This window comes from Talpa occidentalis, unplaced genomic scaffold, assembly GCF_014898055.3.
Source record: "Talpa occidentalis isolate TD23 unplaced genomic scaffold, MPIMG_talOcc4v2.1 talOcc4.12, whole genome shotgun sequence".
NCBI lineage: Eukaryota > Metazoa > Chordata > Mammalia > Eulipotyphla > Talpidae > Talpa > Talpa occidentalis.
The window spans coordinates 35,521,273-35,544,694 of NW_023601212.1; the positions used below are offsets into that span (position 1 = coordinate 35,521,273).

The window sequence follows — 23,422 nt, forward strand, 5'->3', positions numbered from 1 at the left end:
CTCAGGTTTCTCAAGTAACCATCCAGGATATGAACTAAGTTTTAGTCTGGGCTCCTGAAAATTCACTTTCCAGTCATACTTCTTCCTGTCGTCTACTCAATCCATTACACAGAGGGAGAGGGGCTGGACCTTGTCCTCCTGGATGAGGGAGAGGGAAGCTCCTCAAACCCTACACAGAGCAACAATGATTAGTATGGGAGGGTTTCACAGAGATGAATTAGGTTCAGTCAACTGCATAGCCATCTTTCAGATCTACCCAGTGAAACATAGATCCTCAGGGCCAGGAGAAAGCCTCAAGCTTTGCCAGTAAGGAAGAGCCCAAAGGATAAAGGAAGAAAAGGCAAGAGAGGTGCTGTGCTGTGGACACAAGGATATGGATGAAAGATCTCTAAGGGACTCTCAAGTTGTGTTGCTTGCTTAGAGCTGGTTGCCTTGAATGATTCTGAGAAAACACCTGATTCTTCCTTTACAAAAAGGGCTTCATCTCCTTGATTCCCAGGCTTATTAGAGAGTTCCAAGCTTGCTAAATTATCTGAGAAATAATAGCAACAAAAACGATGATGTCTATGGAATGATAACTATACGTTAGACACTATTTTAAGCTTATTGCAAATAAGAAATCTCTTTAATTCTCAAAATAACCTTTTTTAGACATCATGAAATTAAGGCATGAGTAATTAAAAGTTTTAGACAAATCAGTAAGTGGGGACATGATTTTAAATTTCAGTCATTCTAGTTTCAAAGTCTGTTCATCTCACAGTCCTGTGCACGGCTGCCATTCCGCTTATACATTCCATCCCCAGCCCTAGGCAGGACTCGCTCATCCTCCCTGTCTTTATCTCTGGTTCATGGGATTTGGTGTCTGGTTAGGACTAGAGGAGTAGGAGCTGTCTGACCCTCAGGATGAACACTGAATTAAAGAGAACAAGACTATTCATCCCACCTGCATTTCCTAAGATATATCTGATAATTTCAAGGTCAGTCCACACATGCCTTGACCTCATCATCTGCAACATAGAGCTTGATAATCATTCCAGGAGAGATGGGGCCAACAATGACATCAAAGATATGAAGAGACTGCTGGAAAGTCTGGGACACAAACTCACTGCTTTGGTATGGTTTATCCTAATGTAAGGACAGAGCAATACTCTTCCTCTGTCCACAGAATCTGAGAAATCCTCATGAGTTATATATCCTGATAGTCTCAAATGCAAGTTTTTCCTTGAGTAGGCTTCATGCTACCATAATCCTTAAAACATGCAGTGTTTTGAAAAGAGTTTGGTAAGACTTTTATCAGTCTTCACTATTCTAGCACAAAATTTCATTTCTGTTTGCTTCATTTCCTTTTCCTAGGGAAGCCAGGAGTTTTGTCATGCTGTACCAGCTTTTGGAAACATGTCTGCAGGAGCACTTACTTCAAACATTCAATAAATAGGAAATAAAAATGCAAGGTTGTCATGGTTTTCCTTTACTACCCTAGGCAGTCAGGAGGTGAAGTTGAAGTGGGTAATGGATTTGGTGTCCTTAGTTACTATCCATAAATGCTCAACTGACTGACAGCACCATTGTTCCTTTCAAGAGACCTTTTTCAGGGCTTTCTGTTTCTGGGATACAGATGCAAAATGTAGCAGGAACCTGACTTATAAGGATTTGGAATTAGTGGGGAAGATGCAGATAACCCACCCAATGTGCTAAGTGATTTATCCAAAATTGCAGAGTCCCCCATTTATACAAAATCCCAGAGTCCACATAACAGAAATGATGTGTTTCTACCCTTCCTAAGACATTTCAGGGAAACAAAATAATTCAGGTTTCATCTCAGGCAGCTATTCGTTACTGCCTTGTTGGCAGGACAGCACAGCCAGCAAACATGAAATGATTAGCACATGACACCTGTGAATGGCAGGGCATGTTGCAAGAAGATCAGGTCCCTGTGTGCATTAGTGCTGCTGAGTTTGGGGGGAAACCCAGAGTTGTGGGGAGAAGACCAGGGTGAGTCCAAAGGTGTGGGGGTGAAAGAATTCATAAGAGACAAAGTGAGGAACAAAACAGGTAGATTGATTGAAATACACTGATAAAAGAAGAAGCTGGTGAGAACGAAGAAATCTGTGCACTAAGTAGGATTTGAGGCTCTCTTTTATACTGTTTCCACAGGCTTTCTAACTTGGGGCTCCAGATTGCACCAGTTTGCTGCTGGCATGTCCAGTCTCAGGCTCTGGCCCTCAACACAGAAACATGTCTGGCCTATGCTTCTGTCCCAAGGCATCTGTCCCTTATTCATTCCTTTGTGTATCCCACCCTCCCTATCCTGCCTGTTGGGTCTGGAGTGAGGACTTAGTTGTTAACCTTATTCACTTGTACCCAGATACCCGACACTCAGCAAGGTTAGAAGAGGAAGCACTAGGAGAACCAGGCTCCAACCTTTCTAATCATAAATCAGTAAAAGTGAAGGAGAATAGCTGATGTGGTGAAACCTTTACATGCAAACATGTCACAGTCTTTCTTTTTTCTTTTTCTTTTTTTTTTGCTTTTCCTGTCCATTGACTATTCTGGACAAATCTCTTATGCACAATTCTACTATCATCTGAGACTGAATCTATGATCAGTCACTGTTCAGCAGATGTGAAAATATGGAGGTGAACAGCCCCCTCAGTAAAAATTAAGTGTAAGGGCCTCCTTGGTAGTGGTACAAGGGGTTAAGTCTCAGCACTATTAAACTATTGGCAGCCACTGCAGCATGAGTTCTAGCCCAGACAAGGGAGCTAATCTACAGCAGACCTCTCCTGCCTGGCCTACTGCTCCTCTCAGCAGTATATTTCAGTAGATCCTCCTCTTCTGTCCCCCACTCTGTCTCTGGTGAATCCTCTCACCAACAACCCCCAGCCCATACCTGTGACCTAACCCCAGCCTTGTATGCATAAATAAATAAAATAAATCTTCAAAAAATTAAGTGTTAAGGGGGTACTAGGCAGTAAAAGAACAGCAGAGGGGAGTGGCCTTGATATGTCTGCAGAACTTATCTCTCATGACAGGGTGAGGTGATGTCAGGAGACATGGAGGGAAGCATCCTCCCACCAAATCATAGTTCAAACAGGAAACAAGTTATGTAGGTGATTCTCATCTCCTTCTCTGGAAATGAAAATACTTGTAGCTTTTCATTGCTACCTGATTTGCATTTTAAAATATTTATTTATTTATAGATACAAGAACAGGGGACAGGCCAGGTGCAGGGGGTGAGAAGATTCAGAGACAGAGCGGGGAGCAGAACAGGCCAATCTACTAAAATACACTGCTGAGGGGAGCAGCAGGCGAGTCAGGAGAGGTCTGCTGTGCCATGTGTGTAGCTCCCTGGCCAGCTGGGGATGGAACTTGTGCTGCAGAGGCTGGGATGGTTTCATTGTGCTGTGCTTAACCCCTTGTGCCAGCAGGGAGGCCCACCCTGTTGCATTTATGCAAGCAGAAGTAGAAACACAGATTGGAATGTGAAGTACAGAGAGAAGGAGGTGTGTGGGCACTGGGAGAGAAAGGAAAAGGAAAGAGAAAGCAGGCAGAGGTGCCATAGTATAGCCTAGTGGTTTGTCTCTTCCATTTTCAGTTCGCAGAGGAAGAAAAGTTTTATCACACGGGACAGAAAAGTCCATTTGCTGAACACAGGGGATTTCCTGAAAACGCAGAGGCAGTTTTCTGACCTTGGACTAGATTCCTTGCACCTGAACTCAGGAACTTTCAGTAAATTTCATTTTGAAGTCTGTGGCTTTCTTTAAGCAGAGAAGGACTGAGGCTGTTCCCCATGGCTGGTGAGTAGGGGAATGCTTCTGATAAGGGTCAAGGATTTGGGTATTAGGTCACAGAGAGGCTGAAATAGGAAGGGGAAGCGAGATGATAGCATGCAATGGGCAGGCCCTGCTCTTACAGCTGCTGAAGTAGAGCAGGGCCTCCTTGTTTCTCTGAGTCAGGAAAAAGTTAATTCCTTTATTTCTGCTTCTGATAATGAAAGGGAGGGTAAATACAAATAGAGTAAGTTATTTGTGTGAGAGACAACTCTGGGAGATGCTAAATGCACTCTGAAATCTTCTCTGCTTCCTCTTGAGTCCAAATTAGTTGTCAGGGTCCTAATCATTGCTCCTACAATCAGATAAGGGAGGCTGTGAATCCCACCTCCTCTGCCTTCTCTTTTACCGAATACACACTTGGTATTTTTAAGTGACTCAAAGTTTTTCGTCTTTCTCTCTAGTCCTGGTGCTAACTGCTCTCATGGGTAGATTTTTTTTTTTTTTTTGGTATTATAACAGTATTTAAACTGGTCTCCCTCTCCCTAGTGTTTAACCCTCCAATCCATCCTGCACCCTATTTGCAGGTCATGTCTCCTATCCAGTAATGGAAAAAGTATCAGAGATGCTATCATTGTTTATGCAGCCAGTAGCCAAACATATCATGTCACTTTTTTGATCTTTGTCTCATTTAAAAGGAAGAGGCTCAATTAAATCAGTGATTTCTAAACCCTACAACAAATCCAAATCATCTGTAGGCATTTTCTTAAAAATACTGATTACTTCTCCCTCCCTGAGTTGAGCTGTCTTGATTGCAGGCATTGACAATCTTTTAGAGATCTACAGATCATTCTTACACAGCTGGCCTGGCATACGTTTCTTTGCAGATTAGTGTTATTAGGAAAGATGATCAGTTGGTTACCATTCAGCTATTAAATTATCAGTATTTGTAATGCAATTAACATACACGATTCCTTATGACCTCTAAAAATAATCAAATCATTTAAGACATTTTCCTACTTTTTAAAATATATTTATCCATTTTTCTATTAATCCCTCAAGAGCATGATTTTAGATATTAACAACATGTTCATACTATTTACTTTGCCTCTTTATTACTATTTATTGTCTCTTCCTTTCTCACTGCTTCCTTTATGCTTCCTTGTTGTGTTTGTTTGTGATTTTCCCTTAGCAGCACAATTCTTCTCAGCATGTATATTTGACTTAAACTCCTAAAATACAAAGATTCATCTTTTCTTTTTTTCCTTCTTTGATGCTAATTTAACATGTGACAGGGAAGCATTAGATTTAATCCACAATCACAGCTACCATTTTGCCAGAAGGGATGGCCTTACTGCTTACTGGATGGTCACAGAGCATCATTAGATAATAGATTTGAAAATAAGTGAAGTGGTTTATTACATATAAACAACAAAGCATGGCTTGCCCATTTCTGCTTAATTAATAACTGTTCTCTCTCAGGAGAAACAATGGACCCTAGGAGAATGTACTTCTGACCCTCTAGACTTCAGTATCAGGCAGGGTTCCCTGCCTGTTCAAGTAACCTGAGACTTGAGCAACAAACAAGGACTTACAGAAAGGGATGTGGGGTGGAGACAGTATATAGAGAGATCCCTAAATAAGGACTTTCTGGGAACAGAAAGAAGGGACAAAAGTGTAAAATAGAATGAGCCAGGGAGCAGAAATTATGGCTAAATGAAAAGGTCAGGATTAAATGGATAGATTTAATGATCAAATCTAGATTTTACAACACTCATCTACTTCATTGTGAAGAACAGATTAGAAGGAAGCAAGCATAGATTTGTAGGATCTTGGAATATTTAAGAGAGCAAAGATGTTGGCCAGAGCATTAGTAATGTGTAGTTAGAAATTTGCAGCAACATGATGGAGCTGGAAGGGATCATGCTTAGCGAAATAAACCAGAAAGAAAAAGAAAAAAATACCAGATGGTCTCACTCATAGCAGGAGTTTAGAAAACCTAAATAAGAGTCCAGGAAAAAGAATAATTACAATAAAGAAAAAATCAAAATAAAAAAGCAACTCTAAACCAGAGATACACAACAAGGGTGGGGGGGTGGGTGGGAAGAGGAAATATTGGGGTCAAAATAAGGGGGGTGCAATTGCATGGGGAATATAACCAAGATGAAAATGCACACATTGTGCAAAAATGAAAAATGATGTAAGAAATATATAAAAAATAAAAATTAAAAGAAATTAGAGAAATGGTGAGATTCTGCAAATATTCATCCAAAAAGAAAAAAAAAATCAATGCATTTTGAAGTGAGATGGATATAAGACCAAAAGAGGTTCATTTCACCAGATGTACTACTTTGATATACCTGGTGATTAGATTTCACTTACCACTACAGGAAAGGAGATGAATAAAAACTAACATGTTCCATTTTAGAAGGTTGAGTTGAACAAGTTTATGGAATATGGAAAAAGATGGATGTGAGTCTTGAATTGACTGTCTGTATCTGGGTTGAATATACAAACTTGGAGGTAAATGATTAACTTTTTAATAACTGAAACCAAGAGAATGTGTAGCTGGTGAGAAGAGGATCTGAAGACAAACCTCTTTGGTTTTATTGTTTAAAAATTTCTTCCCATTTCATTCTTTCAGTCAACAATCTACCACCATATGGAGGGCACAAAGAAATGACACAGAAACCCAAAACTCAGGCAGAATGAATATTCCACACAGTAATCTACAATCTGTTTACCGTTTTTGAAACCCTATGTTTTCACACTTGCATACTATATTATGTCAGTGTGTCTACACTTTTTCTAAGAAGGCTTTTGTGTTCTTACCATCAGAAATTTATCCAGTCTTATCTCAGTCCCTGAAACACTTATATTCTTTTTTTTTTAAAGATTTACTTATCTATTTATGTATGTATGCATTTATTTATTTATTCATTTATACAAGCACTGGGTACAGTCAGAAGCGCAGGAGGGTGAGAGAATTCACCAGAGCAAGAGTGGGGAGCAGAACAGGCAGACGGACAAAGTACACTGCTGAGGGGAGCAGCAGGCACAGCAGGAGAGATCTGCGTGCCATGTGGGACCCTTGCCGGCGGCTGGGGATCGAACTGGTGCTGCAGAGGCTGCGGGCAGCTTCACAGCCCAGCGCTCAACTGCTCCGCCACTGGGGAGGCCCAAAACACTTTTATTCTGTTAAATGACTCTTCATCAAATATCATGTAGTGAAGTCTGATGATTTAAGAGTGGAGCAGTTGCCTCCCTTGTGGCTCAAGGGGTTAAGATGCAGCCTATGAAGCTGTTTGCAGCCTCTGCAGCATGAGTTCAATCCCAGGCTGGCAAGGGAGCAACACACATGGTGCAGCAGACCTCTCCTGACTCACCCGCTGCTCCCCTCAGCAGTGTACTTCGGTCGATCTGCCTGTTCTGTTTCCCTCTCTGTCTCTGGTGAATCATCTCACCCCCCACACCTCGGCCTGTACCCAGCTCTTTTATGCATAAATAAACAAATCTTTGGGGGAAAAAAAAGAGTGGGGCAGATCTGGATTCTGAACCCCTGAATGAATCCTTTCCCCTACTTACTAAAACACACTATATACTACACACAGACTTTGGGTCAATTACTTCACCTTTCTATTTCCTTTTCATTGTAATGCAAATATTAATATTCCTGTAATATGGAGTTTATTTCTAAGTGAGTTACCATTGGTGTGCATTGTTAGTATTTAGGAAGTATGGGTCACCTCTTTCAGATGTAGTTATCCCAACATACCTGTTACCAAAGCACTCATATTCTACCTCCATAGTATATTGAAAACTAATATAAAGCACTTGGCACTTATGGGAGCTCATTATTACTGAAGCTGTGTTGTTCTTATCTATAAAAACATGGCATGAGAACAGAATTTGATTCCTAACATGTGTGATTATTTTATTTAAATGATCTATACAATAGGGCAAATATTAACTATCTCAGTGGATATTTGTGAATGTCCAGCAGACTAATATTTGTAAAGTATGCAATACAAAAATTTATAAATGATAAAGGCATGATAATTTATATAATTTTATATATAATTATTATTTTTAAAATATTTATTTATGCATGCATGCAAGAGCTGGGGTACAGGCCAGAGGTACAAGGAGGTGAGAGGATTCACCAGAGACAGAGTGGGGAGTAGAACAGGCAGATCTACTGAAATACACTGCTGAAGGTAGCAGTGGGCCAGATAGGAGAGGTCTACTGTGCTATGTGGGCTAGCTGCTTGGCTGGCGTTGGAACTCATGCTGCAATGGCTGGTGATAGCTTCATAGTGCTGAGACTTAACCCCTTGCACCACCAGGGAGGCCCCTATACCTACTTGTTTTTAATCATGATAAATACACAAGAAATACTAACAATCATTAAGTTAACTTAAGGTCACTTTTTGTTCATGTTTTATCATTTCCATGTTTCTTCTCATAATAGTTGTTCAAAATATTTATTGAAAGAATAATTCCAGATAACATGGACAATAAGGCTGATGCTTCTTAGGCAAGTTTTCGTTTCAAGTCCTGTCACATTTTCTTTAGAAAATGTGTTTTTTGTCTAAGTTATCTCTATATCTAGAATGGACTGGAAAACTAAATTTTAGATTGAGTTTAGATTTAATGAGGCATCTTGCTTTCTTATGTATTACAAATCATATCTATGGGATTAAAATAGAAGTATTACTTTGACTTCTATATTCACCTATAAAACTTGAAATTATGTCAAGCAGTAATAAGTTATTCTGGTATCAAATTAATGTACCATATAGAAAGGTGATGTTCAGTTTTGAATTTTCAGATTATTTTCAATTCTGAATTTTGATTGAGATAAGATCTTAAAGTATAAAAAGTAGATTGAAAGGTATAGCTCTTTTCAGCCAAAAAATTAAATACAGAGGAAAGATCATATAGTCTGGGGGAAGAATGTACAGTCTACACAAAAATGTAAATGTTCAATGTTCCTTAGAGGTAGATCATCATCACTACTGTGAGAAAGAGAAAAAGAAAAGAGAAAAATTGAATGCAATGGAATTAGGCCCAAAGTCACCGAGATCTCAGAAGCTACCAAAAAATCTGAATTGATGATTAATCTTTTTTTTCTTCTAATTTTTAATTTTTGCATAGAAGAACTGGGGTTCAGGACAGAGAGTGAGATATTCATCAACAGAGTGGGGAGCAGAACAGGTGGATAGACTGAAATACACTGCTGAGGGGAACAGCAGTCAAGATAGGAGAAGTCTGCTGCACCATATGTGGGTCAGCTCCCTGGCCAGGTATTGAAATCATGCTTTAGTGGTGATAGCACTGAGACTTAACTCTTAGGTCACTTGGAATGTCCAGTTATGAATCTTGAAACACAGCCTCATAATAATCTGATGGAAAAGGGAACACTGCAGGTAGGATAAGACAGTGCAGATGGTGGGGAGATGGTACACTCATCAGAAGTCTTTTCAAGTCTGTTTCACATTCCAGAGAAATATCTGAAGATAGAAAAATGCTCTCCAAGCTGTGTACTTACAGTTGAAGTCCACCTACAGAACTTCCTTATCATCAACAAAAATTCCACGGGAGCAGAAGGTAAGATAATGGTTTTCTCATATTTCCCAGGATCTATTTTGCTCTAAGGAAATATACTTCCAGTATCCTCTATAACCCCCTTCCTGCTGTTATGAAGGCATCATTTTTACTAAAACTTTCATTTTCTTTTTAGAGGTCATCTTGTCTTTCATGGGATGAGATCCAATGTTCAAGAAGCTAAGAAACTGAGGCCTTCTGTTTAGGTTACACAGGAAGAGCTAATTGTGGCAACATGGTAGTAAGGGATTCCTGAAGTTGAACCCAGCCTCTGTCACTTGGACACATGTGACTTCATTCTTAAGTTCCCCAGGCATCAGTCTGAGCATCTTGGAAATGGGGCAATTCCTATAAATTCCTCCAGACTTTGTAAGGCTAGGTGCACTCAGCTAACTTCCTTGATTTTATATCGCAGCCAGAATTCTCTGAGCTCCAGAGTCAATTACCTCTAGTGCCTATTCTGCATTTACACCTGGCATCACAACAGTAAAATCACTAATTCCCACCAGCACATTTATTCCACTTTTTTACCCCCTTTCTATGTACAGGGAATGTACTCTATTAGGTTTCTCAATCCAGAGCACAACTGTATGTTTCATCCAAACACAATAGCTCTTAGCAGAGTCGCAGCCAATTGCAGGCAAATAACACAGAATGGACAAATGAAAAACATGCTGCAATAAGTATCATTTATCATAATTATCATTCAGCTCCCAGTATTTAGACCTTGTCAGTGTTTTCTCATTTCTATGGTTTATGAAATATGATCAGTAGACCACCTAGAAAGTGACCAATCAATTAAAATCTTCCAAAACTTTTGACTCAGATTGAATTAAGAGTATCACTAGACTTAAATATCCTCTTGTCCAGGTTCATTAATAAAACACTCAATGTGCAACAGAGTTTGACTTGAAATCCAAGCCCTGAAATTAGAGTTTATCATAATAATAAGCAATAATAAACAAAAGATAATAGACACTGTGAAGACCTCAACATGCCAAATAAGCTTTCCCAAATGTCCTTCCTATGGAAAGGAGCATACCCACCAGCAGATGCACATGCTAATCTGATACATTTTCAAAATTGTAGCCTAGGCTGTTTCTCAAGAATATTATACTGGTTCTTGTGCAGGTTTATTTTTTTCTCTTAAACTTTAGATGGTGGGGAGGAATTGACTTTTTTTTTTTTTCCCAAGTGAGAATTAATTCAGCAAATGGGTATCAGAATTGAAGTAGTAGGAACTTCATAGCTTTACTAAACCCAGGATTCACTACGAATATTGAACTAAGCTGAAATATCCTAGCTGGCTGCAGAATTGTGGCGGACAGGAGGAGGTGTGGACACGCTCATGACTTGTCCAGTGGTTCCCTCAGCTTTGCCTGCACATGCTGCCTGTGCAGATTCTCTTCCTTCTCTCTGGCAGCAAGCATAAATTGTATTGAAATTTAAGGATTCATGTTCATGCTAATTTTACTTTCAAATCTAAGGAAGAATCCTATTGAATCCCCAATTTTATTGCAAACACTTTATATAATCATAGGAGATAATATTTTTAAAATTTTAGAGTTCACCAAAGCTGCATAAACTGCAAAGAAATGAGACACTTTCAGTGGGAACACATACTTCCTGACCCTGAATGTTCCAAGATCCTGTATTGCTTCATGCTGGCAGTATCTTCTGTATTGAGAAGAGAAATCATGCCGCTATATAATCTATAAAAATAAATTTTCTGAAATGTTGGTATCTTAAAGAGTCAAAATTTTCTATATCTGCACAGCTTTTAATTCATGATTTTAGCATCTCTTTAAGAAAGTCACTTATTAAAAAAACATTATTTTAAAAGGCATGAGAATAAATGAGTGATGTAGAAAAATATTATAGAAAATAACTATAGAAACAGAAACTTTTACATAGGATAACATTATAACTGAACATAAAGGTTTCTTCTCATGTAAAACTGTTGCTTGGTTACATTTATTCCGAGCAATTTCTACTTGTGACTTCCTCCTCCACCTCCAAGGGAGGGCTCTGGGCTTTCCTGCTGTCTTGCATAACCTCAGTCAGACAAGGACAGACAATGCTGGATACTCATACATTTCTCTAGTGATTAGGTCAGGATTTGTCAGAAGCAAACTTTTCCAAGAGGGAGGAGTTATTACCTCACACTTTAAACGTGACTTGAAAATACGGCTGTTTGTTCAGCAATTTGGAGACCAGGACATCAGAGTATGTTAAGAGACTCTGAAATGAAAGTGTCTTTTTCACACAGGGTAGCAAGCTCTGGTTACTAGACAGCATTTCTCCTTTTCATAGTTGACTGCTCCACAGGATGAAGACACAGGGAAGTTCTTCTCTTGTGGGAAGGTTACAGTTCAGGCTGAGGTTGCTAAAAATAGAATTGCTGGTTTGTGTAGGATTCAGTATTAGTGTTCGGTATTTGTATCTGTGTGTATTATGCGGATTAAGAGTCACAATTGGGTAGCCCTTGTGACTACTAAGTACTTGAATTGGGGCTATTAACATGTGTAGATACAGTATTTGCTGCATTATGTAGAAAAATACATGATTACATTAATATCATCTGTTCATTTTCTTTTTAATGTGGACATAAGACCATTTATTTTATTTTTTTAAAGATTTATTTATTTATACAAGAACCAGGATACAGGCCAGATACATGGGAGGGTGAGAGGATTCACCAGAGACAGAGCGGGGAACAGAACAGACAGACTGACTAAATACATTGCTGAGGGGAGCAGCGGGCTCGGCAGAAGAGGTCTGTTGCACCATGTGGGACCCTCGCTGGCTGGCCGGGATCGAACTGGCTCTGCAGAGACTGCAGACAGCTTCGTAGCACTGCTGTGCTCAACCTCCTGCACCACCAGGGGAGATCCCATAAGACTATTTAAAATTTAAAATGTGACTCAATTTTATTCCTCATGACACATGGGTGAGTAAAATCACTGGAAAAAACAAACTTTTCTGCTAACTATGGCCAGTCTCTATTTAACCCTGTGTAATCAAGGTTTATGTCCTTAGAAACATCAGAATCTATGATTGCATTTTGGTGATACTACATTTTTCTTTTTGAGGGTAAATGTCCTTTCTCTATCAGACATTTATCCCCTTTTTCCTAGACAAAGTACATGTCCTCTCATACCATATACAGTTACAAATATACCCCTACTTATTAAGAAATGTTCTTCCCAGAACTTCCCTTTTCTATCAATATTCATAGCTGCTGATTGGGCTGATGGTCACAGAAGCCACTATGGCAATTTATATTATGTACTATCCTGCAGTTCGTCCAAGATTTGTGGCCAGACCTCCTGAATCAGTGGAAACTACAAGTGCCCTCAAACTTTGTCCTTCATGAAGAATTCCTGAGAAAAAGTGAACAGAGGGCAGGAAAGGTAATTTGTTATGCCATGAAATAGATAAAGAGAAGCAATTATTTTCATTAAATACTCATGGATACATAACATATTGCTGGTGGGGGGGGTGTGGTGTGGTCTTTTTCATAGATGCTTTAAACAAGGAGGGAGCATGAGACTTCACACAGATTCCATTGTATTTTCAACCCCATGAGAAAATGCAAATATCTCATTGTGCATTTATTTGTTATCAATTTTTTTTTATGACTTTTTTAACTATAGAATCAATCAAAATATTTTTATAAGATAGTAGGGCTGAATAGTAACTACTCACATTCTAGTGGAAAATCCTAGGCACAAAGCATGCTTAAAAATATAATTACTGTCCAAAAAGCCTCTTATGTTGATATGCTCAAAACAGTATAAAAAGATAGCATTATCAAAGGCAAAGGAACTTTGCCTTTAGCTGGTGCCAGTGGCAAATGTTGCTGGTTTTTATAAAATTTGGTCTGCCTTGAGAATGCTAACAAATATCTGAATAGGTGGAAATAGGAGAAAAAGATGGTAGGGATCTTTCTAACTTCCTTAGTATTTTTAAGTAAAGATCCGGGATATGCACTAGGTCCTATTCTGTGCTCCCAAAAATCACTTTCCATTCATACTTCTTCCTGTTGTCTACTCAATCCTTTACACAGAGGGAGAGAGGCTGGACCTTATGCTACTGGATGTGAGAGAGGGCAGCTCCACAAACCCTTCACAGAGCAATTGTGATCAGTGAGGGAGGGTTTCACAGAGATGAAGTAAGTTCAGTCCACTGCATACCCATTCTGCAGATCTACCCAATAAAGGAGAAAATGGGCCGCTCACGTCTGGCTCTCATCATATGCAACACGAAGTTTGACAAGCTTGATCCCAGGGATGGGGCAGAGCACGACATTACAGGGATGCGGCAGCTGCTTGAGAGCCTTGACTACACAGTGGAAGTGAAAGAGCACCTCACAGCCAAGGTGAGTCACCACCTCATAGGTAACATATTCAGCACATCCTCCTGCCACAAGGTAGTTTTATAAGGACTTCAGGCCAGGACCTGTGTGCTATTTGTGTGTGTGTGTGTATTTATAGGATGTATTTGGAAGGTGAAATCTATATGTCTTTTGTGTTCCCAACATCCTTAATTTCATAAGAGGACTAAATATGACTGACATGTGTACCCACAATTCATAATTGCAAAGTGAGGTGAGTATGAGTCAGTCTCAACACATCTCAGAAAATTCTGGAGTAATGAATGTTTAGCCAGATCCCGCTTTTTCTGTGGTGCTAACTGGTCCATCAATGAGCCAGAAAGAACCCAACTCCCACTCATCTTGGTTTACTTGGCAGAATGCAATCAAATTATAAGCAAACACACAATTTCAGACATGCATATCTCTGTGTCTCTGTAAAAGAGAAAAGGGTAAGAACATAGAGCAAACTTGTGAAAGGGGAGTAATAACGTTTGACGAGATGGGCAATAAGAGACTGTTTGTGGACTGGACAGGCACTGATGCATGAGTCAGCAACAAGGCCGCTCTGGAAAGATGTGCAGATAGTGCATTTCAAGCAGGGGCAACTCTAGTGGAAAGTCTGAAATGCATTTTTTTTTTTTTTTTTTTTTTTTTTGTGGGACCCTCGCCAGTGGCCGGGGAATGAACCGGTGCTGCAGAGGCTGCAGGCAGCTTCACAGCCCAGCGCTCAACCACTGCGCCACCAGGGGAGGCCCTGAAATGCATCTTAAACTAGCACAGAAGCCCAGTGTGACAAAAGGGGGAGGAGCAGCAAAAGTTGATTTTATTCTAAGCATGGCGGGGAGGACTTTAGAAGGGAGGGGGGGATGCTCCATTTAGGACATAAGGGTCTCATTTAATAATTGGAAAAATGAGGAAAATGGAAAGGAAAAATACTACTTGCCAATAAGCAAATGCAAGATAGATCAAGAGTACAGTTTGCATAATGCCAGCGGGAGTGGGGAGTTGAAATTCTGGTTCGTGATATAAAGCACAAGAAATCCACTCTCAGCACTGAACAGGTACAGTGTGGAACACCTCAGCTGGGACACTAGAGATGGAATGAGACTGAGCCTGTAAATAGCAGGGCAGTTTACGTTGAGAGTTGGTTCTAGTCAGTAAGACTCAGGGGCTTTCCAGGGTATGGAAGATGTGCTGCAGCAGTTTGCTGTCCGCCCTGAGCACCGGTCTTCAGACAGCACGTTCTTGGTGTTTATGTCTCATGGTGCCCTGGAAGGAATCTGTGGGACCAAGCATGGTGAGGAAAACCCGGATATGCTACCTTACGACACCATCTTCCAGATATTCAACACCCGCAACTGTCCTCTTCTGAAGGATAAACCCAAGGTCATCATCATCCAGACCTGCAGAGGTGGTGAGTGAGTGGGAAATTCAAAGGTAGGGAAAAGGTTTGCAGGGGACTGTGATGCATGTTTTGTATGGAAGAGAAACAAACTCAGATCCCATCCAGGGCAAATAAACTAAACAGAATTTTCAGGAAACATGGAGGGGCTGGTAGCATAAGGATTTGTCTTGTCAGCTAAAAAAAAATGTTTTTAAATATTTATTTATGCATACAAGAATTGGGGTACAGGCCAGAGGTGTGGGGGTGAGAGGATTCACCAGAGACAGAGTGGGGAACAGAACAGGCAGATTGACTGAAATGCATTACTGAGAGGAGCAGCGGGTGAGACAGGAGAGGTCTACTGCTCCATGTGGGTAGCTCCCTGGCATGGGATCAAACTTGTGCTGAAGTGACTGTGGATAGCTTCATAGGTTGTATCTTAACCCCTTGTGCCACCAGGGAGGCCCGTCAGCTGAAAATTTAATTCATGGTAGGTGGTAGAGGAGGTTGTCAGCATCACTAAATCAAAGTTAAACAAAAAATATTCAAGCGCTGGAATTAAATCATTTTAATGACAACTTTAGTTGTAAGTGTTTTGCTGACATTCTCTGACTTAAGAAGAATGTCAAGTGTTTTGACATTCTCTGACTTGAGAAGAATTTCACTTGAAAGTGTGGCCATTACATATAGCAGCACTCCCTCCCCCACCTCAGATATTATGGAAAGGGAAAAGAGAAGTCTGGCTCAAAGCCAAAATGCAAAATGTTCTTCTCCCCTTAACTTCCAGTTATCTCTTAGTTTTTGGATCTATGTTTGGGGAAAAAAAGTAGAAATAATGTAGCTAGAAACTGGTATCTATGCTCTGGAAATATGCAGATTAGGATTTATCTCTTCGGCTTTCGTTAGCAAATGGAATCTTGTGTTTTATGATACTGTCTCTATTTACTGACATGGTACTTTCACTATAAAATGGTTCACTATAATTGGTTCAAGGATAGTAGGACAAACACAATGTGCCCTCTGTGTGTGTGTGTGTGAGAGAGAGAGAGAGAGAGAAAGAGAGAGAGAGAGAGCAAAAGAGAGATTGAGAGAGAGAGATTGAGAGAGAGAGAGAGAGAGAGAGAGAGAGAGAGAGAGAGAGAGAGAGAGAAATTTGCCAGAATAAACACTGACAAAGAATTAGGTAGGGACCTTCCCTGGTGGCACAGTGGCTGAGCGCTGAGCTGTGAAGCTGTCCCCAGTCTCTGCAGTGCCAGTTTGATCCCTGGCCACTGGCGAGGGTCCCACATGGTGCAACAGACCTCTTCTGCCGTGCCCGCTGCTCCCCTCAGCAGTGTACTTTGTCAGTCTGCCTGTTCTGTTCCCCACTCTGGCTCTGGTGAATTCTCTCACCCTCCCGTGCTTCTGACTGTATCCAGTGCTTGCATAAATAAATAAATAAATCTTTAAAAAAATAATTAGGTAGACAGGGCGACATGTAGAATGAGGATCTTGGTCTCTTGATCTCCCTCCAGAAAAGCGAGGGGAAGCGGTGATCACTGATTCTCCAGGAGCCTCTACAGACAGCTCTTCACCTGCAAACTGGAAAGAGGATGCTGCTTGCAGAACCCATGTGGAGAAGGACTTCATCGCTTTTTACTCATCGACTCCACGTTGGTGTCTCTTAGTCTCGCAGGCATTTGTGAAGCCACTATGAATGACTCTAGATAAGCTCAATGCAACAATGATTTGTGAGAGATTTTGAGTGTTGTAAAAGTATTTTGTATTTTATTTTATCTGTTGTATAGAAGACACAGATTTCTTTCCCATTTGAAAAAAAAGTGTATTTTCAGGATGAATATTGAATTTTACAGTCAGAGTTATACCAAACCTTAAAACAACCTAATACAGGGAACAGACTTCACCATACACCATTTAAAGACAAATGATTGATTCAGTTTTCTATTAAATCCATTTAACATTTTGAGTAGTATTATCAGTTTCTCAACCTATTGCCTCTATGTCCTTTTTTATCAATATTTCCTATGTGATGCTCTCTGGAGCAGGAGTAAGCCAGTGCCAGACCCATAACGTGACTACTGTACCATTGCTGGCAATTCTGATAAGCTGTCCCATTAGTTCACCTTTTGCCAGATTCTTTGTTTCTTTTTGTGGAAAATGAGTTAATGCAGATATAAGTTCTTCCCTAAAAACATGTCAAGATACATAATGGATAGATAGATGGATAGAGATAAATACATAAATAACACATAATAAACACAAATAATACATAAATAACATAAAATAAACACATAAATAAAAAAAAAACATTTTGCTGAACTTATTATGCTCTATCTTCATAGATACTGTATCCTGGAGAAACACTTTGAAAGGTTCTTTATTCATCACAAAGCTCATCACATGCTTCCAAAATATGCTTGGTGCTGTCATGTACTGAAAATATTTCAGAAGGTGAGCTTTCTGCTTTCCTTTTTCAATCCTTTCTGTGTTAAGGAAGACTTTACTATCACTTGCCTTTCAAGTGACAATGACAGAACTTGTCAGGCAAACAAAATGTACAGTAGTGGTAACTGCTTTCTGTCATCAGGTGTTCACAATTTGATTTAGAAAAGGAAAATGTCAATGCACCACAGTGGGAGCTCAAATGGAGCAAAACAATATAAAATACAAACTTGTATCATATGGGTTATATAGTCTTAGAATTTGAATAATGAAAGGAACTTTGAATTAAATTTCATGGCTTAATAGTTAAATAAATTTGCAGTAGGCTGTCTATTTGTTAACGGCTGGTAAACTGGTGAGATAGGGGTAAATGAGACATTTCTGACAGAGGTCACAGGACTTACAGTCTTATAAGAGAGGGGCTACTAAACAAGTGATAAGTGATTATAGAACACTTGTCCATAACAATGAGACCTAGAACACATGACAGAGAATTCATGATAAAACATTCTTTGTAAGGATTGGTCTACAGGGAAGAATTGATACTCCTTCTCCAACTAACAACATTCTTTATTTCCTACTTTTTCCTAATTTATCTTCCTCAATAATTCTCACCACTACCCACTTAGTATTATATTTCCATTGCTAGCTTTTCACTTGTATTCACTCACTCAAATGCAAACTTCATGAAGGCTGGGATTTGTTCAATCCCTCAGACATTATTGAAAAGGAAATAGAAGCACATGAATTTAATATTCACTGATTGAGTAAATGGATACATGAATAATGCATGCTCACTTTCCTTTCTTTTTAGAAAGAAATAAATAGGTGTTAAGATCATGAGAAACTGTGGTTGTTTTTAAACTTAAAGTCTTAGAGAATAGCACTTCTGTGGGAAAGAAGGATTTATCTTTAGTGAGTTGGAGAAGATTGTATGGTAGGTAACTTGAGTCAAGTCTCTGTGAGTAGCAACTAAGGAAGCTAAGCCCTGTTGGATGAGTAGGAATTACACATTACATTTTCAAGAACACTACCAGAAAAAATACAGGGAATGGTGTATCTATGGTATGTAGGACTTCATGGCAAAAGACTTCAGATATCAGTTTGGTGGTGGGGAGGTAAAAGTTGTTTAGTGTTCAGGTCTTTAAGGATCTTGAAATTTTAGTTATTCTACTAAGTAGTTGAACTTGGTGGATATTAAAGATAGTCAGGGCCTCCCCGGTGGCTAAGTGGGTTGAGCACAGCACTGCGAAGCTGTCCACAACCTCTGCAGCATGGGTTCGATTCCCAGTGTGCCAGGGAGATATCCACATGGCATGGCAGACCTCTGCTGTCTCACCCTTTACTTACCTCTGTAATGTTTTTGGTCTGTCTGCCTGTTCTGCTCCCTGCTCTGTCTCTAGTGAATCCTCTCACCCTCCTGCACCTCTGGCCTATACCCCAGTTCCTGTATAAATAAATTAATCTTTAAAAAAAAGTTAAAATAAAGATAGTTGATCTCTGAAATCCAATTTTTAGGAACAGATCTCCAAGATGTATAGATGAGAAGTGAAAAGTAGATGAAATGGAGATTAAAAGGCCATTGATTAGTCATGAGGTATATATTTTGAGATCTGGGCCATATTCCAACATGAGGTATCATTTCTAAGAAGAAGGATAACAGTGGCAGGGAGTTAGAATGTCCTAAGTCTTGGTCCCATTAACTCTAGGAGGACCCTTTATTTATAAAAATTTCTGGCTCATGGTACAAAATGTTTTCTGAGAATACATAAAAGGTGTGCCTCATCTAATGTCCTTTTATGTTTTTAGGTACAACAATCATTTGAAAAATGATGCGATCAATTCCAGATGCCCACCATTGAAAGACTAAGCATGACAAAATATTTCTACCTCTTTCCTGGCAATTGAAAATAGTGTGAGTGTCAAGCACAAAATAACTGGGAAAGTGATACTAGTGGTGAGGGCCAATAAGCAATGATTGCTGATTGCTTGGGTTATCAAATTGTATTCTTGTTGATAAAGTTTGCTTTTTTTTTTTTTTTTTTTTTTTGCTCTACTTATAAGCATCTGAATGTTCACAATCAATTGATCAGTAAATCAATCAATCAGGAGGTAAGTCAAACTAAGACAGGAAGTAATAAACAGTGAAAGATACTGGGTAATTTATTAAAATTTAAATTTCCTTATGCTTTGGTTCTTAGAATCTCTTTCTGCCTCCACACACACAGCACACACAAACACACACACACACAATTACCAAATGACTCAGATTCTAAAGGAAAAATAAACACACAAAAGACAGAGGAACCAACATTAAAGAAAGCAGAACTATGGTCCTCTTAATGCAGGTATCACATTAATGACACTGAGCTACCATCACCAACTATTAGGACCTTTATCCTATATAGTAATGTGTTTACAGATTCTTGTTTTATGACAGTTCTCACAATATAGCTCACAGAACACTTGGATTCTGCCCTAAGATGCACACTTATGGCTCAGAAACTCTATCAAGATTCTATGTTAATACAAACAATTTTCTTTGGTCAAAGTATTTGATAATGGGTACATGTATAGAACCAACAATTATGTTACCCATTTGTAACAACTTTATATTATATATTATATGCATGTTATTGGTTTCCTAGCATGAGCATACTTGAAATTATATTTTGTAGTGTTTAACTGAATATTTAAACTATCTAGTCACATCATCTTTCAACCCTGGTTTCTGACATCAGTTGAATAATTTCACAAGTATTTCAAAAGAACAGCTTTATAACTACATTAATCCAATGGACTCCTATTTTGGGATTGAATACTTTATTTGATTAATATTTATTCCACACTATGTTCCAGGTTTTGTTCTGGGTGTGTGGGATATAGTAGTGATATATTTATTTATTTTACCATTTATTTTATATTTTTTTTGGTTTTTTTTTTATTGTAACATGTTTTTATTCATTTTTTATTTTTTATATCATAGTTATTTTTTTAAAAATTTTTAATCCCTCATTAGTTTTGCAGTGAAAACATCTCTCCCATTTTTTTTGTGGGGGGAGAGGGAACTACTTTTTATTTTATTTATTTATTTACTTTTAGTTTTTATATTCCCCATACAATTACAACCCCCTTATTTTGACCCCAAGCCCTCCTTTCCCCGCCCCCCACCCGCGATAGAGTGTCTCTGGTTCATAGTTGTTTGTTGATTTTGATATTTTCTTTCTTATAGTTATTCTTTTTCCTGGTCCTTATTTAAGTTTTCTAGATTCCTGCTATCAGTGAGATCATCCGGTATTTTTTTCTTTCTTTCTGGCTTATTTCGCTGAGCATGATCCCTTCCAGCTCCATCCATGTTGCTGAAAATTGCATGTGTTTATCTTTTTTGAATGCTGAGTAATATTCCATGGTGTATATGTACCACATCTTCTTGATCCAGTCATCTATTTTTGGGCATTTGGGCTGTTTCCAAAGCTTAGCTATTGTAAATAGTGCTGCTATAAACATAGGGGTGCAAGGTGCTCTTTGGAATTGATGTTTCTGTGTCCTTTGGGTAAATACCTAGGAGTGGAATTGCTGGATCATATGGAAGCTCTATGTTTAGTAGATCAGGAAATCCCCACACAGCTCTCATTTTTAAATAATATTTGCTTCCCCCGCCCCCTCAGGTGTAGTACCCATACAATTTCCTTTACCAATATACTTGTGCACCATCACCTCAGTCCCTGTGCTCATGTCCCTTTCACCCTCTGATACCTCTCCCTCCTCCTCCCCTGCAGGATATCTCTCATTTATAATTGTCTGTTTTTGTTTTGTTTTGTTGTGTTTTGTATTATTATTTTTTATACTGATGTCTTATTTTTATCCCCTATATTCCTGCTATAAATGAAACCATCCAATATTTTTCTTTTTCCTTCTGACTTATTTCACTGAGCATAATTCCTTCTAGCTCCATTCACATTGCTGAGAATGACATGAGTTTATCTTTTTGATTGCTGAATAATATTCCATTGTGTTTATGTACCACATCTTCTTGATCCAGTCATTGATTTTTGGGCATTTGGATTGTTTCCAGGTTTTACCTATAATTAAAAGTGCTGCAAGAAGCATTGAGGTACAGGTGTTCTTTTGAATCAATATTGTTGTGTCCTCTGGGTTTATCCTTAGGAGTGGAATTGCCAGGTCATACGGTTGCTCCATTTTTAATAGACTGAGGAATCTTTAGACAGCTTTCCATAGTAGTTGATCAGTTTGCACTCCCACAGCAATGTAGGAGAGTTCCTTTTTTACCACATCCTTGCCAACATTTGTTCTTGATAGTTTTTTTAATATGTGTCATTCTTACTGGATAAGGCGGTATCTCAATGTGGTTTTTTTATTTTTTTATTTTTTTTTTTATTTTATTTTTTTTTTTATAGAGGCATGTTTTATTTATTTATTTGTTTGTTTGTTTTGTTTATACATGCACTGGGTACAGTCAGAAGAGCGGGAGGGTGAGAGAATTCACCAGAGCCAGAGCGGGGAGCAGAGCAGGCAGAAGGACCGAAGTACACTGCTGAGGGGAGCAGCGGGCGGCAGGAGAGGTCTGCGCGCCATGTGGGACCCTCCTCCGGTGGCCGGGGAGCAGCCGGGGATCGAACCGGCGCCGCAGAGGCCGCGGGCAGCTTCGCAACCCAGCGCCCAACCGCTGCGCCACCAGGGAGGCCCTCTCAATGTGGTTTTGATTTACATTACCTTGATTATAAGGATGTTGAACATATTTTCATATGCCTGTTGGCCATTTGCATTTCATCTTTGGAGAAATGTCTTTTAAGTTTTTCTGCCCATTTTTGACTACATTGTTTACTTTTTTTTTTTGTTGAGTCATGTGAGTACTTTGTCTATCTTTGTGATGAGTCCCTTGTCAGTTGTAGGGTATGCACAAACTTTTTCCCAATCAGTGGGGTGTCTCTTTATTTTGGTTAATAAACAGTGACATAATTAAAGAGTGCTTGCTACAGATAACTCATACTTTATTCAGTGAATATAGATTCAAAATTCACAACAATAATGTATATCATATATAGGAGAAAGATAAAAGCTAAGAATACAGAAGGGTATAGAGACACAAAATGATGAATGCTAGAGTGTTATAGATTATTCAGGAGAGTATTCTTTGAAATGGTGAAATCAAAGTGGAGAGCAGGGGAGTGATCCTTGAGGTACTCTGTGAGAAAGTGTCCTTGCACAGAGAACAGCATGTGAAAACGCCCTGATGCAGAATTGTGCATAATAGGTTTAAAAAATCGCAAGAAGGCAGTAGATGGGAGAGTGGGGGAAATGGCACAAGCATTTTCAGAAAAATGGTGAACAACCTGATGACATGTGCCTCAGTGATCACAAGGTAAATATTTTAGACGTATTTTCCTGATTGATATAGTGTACACATTAAGTATTCGAAGAAAAATGATATAACCTAACTTAGATTTACAAACGTCACCCAGAGTACTTTCTGGTGGATACACAAGGGTCACAGACAGAAACCAAGAGACATGGTGAAAGCTCAGGGAAAGGGAAGGGAGACTCACAATATGAGATGTGTTCAGAGTCTGGGATTACCATCTTGACCTTGGTTCATTTTCTCTGTTTCAGGAAAGCACATCAGTCCAGCCCCTCTTTATCCACTACAAGGAGCACCTGAACCAGTACATCACCCATAGTTGCCTTTTAAAAAATTTTCAAATAAAAATGAAAATAAATGAAATGGAACAAATGTGTCTTCTAATAGAGAAGAGAATTTCAATGAAAATGGTGGGAATGGAAATAAAGTGGAGGAAGCTAAGTGTCTTTTCTAGCTGTGTG

At 39.2% G+C, this 23,422-nt stretch overlaps 1 protein-coding gene across 1 annotated transcript in view; it reads left to right on the forward strand.

Annotated features, from left to right (window-relative positions):
• LOC119240906 (caspase-1-like) overlaps window positions 1-19,502 on the forward strand; it is a 76,112-nt gene extending 56,610 nt beyond the window's left edge. The window contains 9 exon segments of the mRNA XM_054693240.1: window positions 9,330-9,380; window positions 12,680-12,747; window positions 12,749-12,790; window positions 13,585-13,758; window positions 14,935-15,169; window positions 16,654-16,791; window positions 17,482-17,544; window positions 17,547-17,590; window positions 19,391-19,502. Coding sequence (XP_054549215.1) covers window positions 9,330-9,380; window positions 12,680-12,747; window positions 12,749-12,790; window positions 13,585-13,758; window positions 14,935-15,169; window positions 16,654-16,791; window positions 17,482-17,544; window positions 17,547-17,590; window positions 19,391-19,489 — 914 coding nt within the window. The 3' untranslated portion in view covers window positions 19,490-19,502.
• Window positions 19,503-23,422: the final 3,920 nt, after the last annotated feature.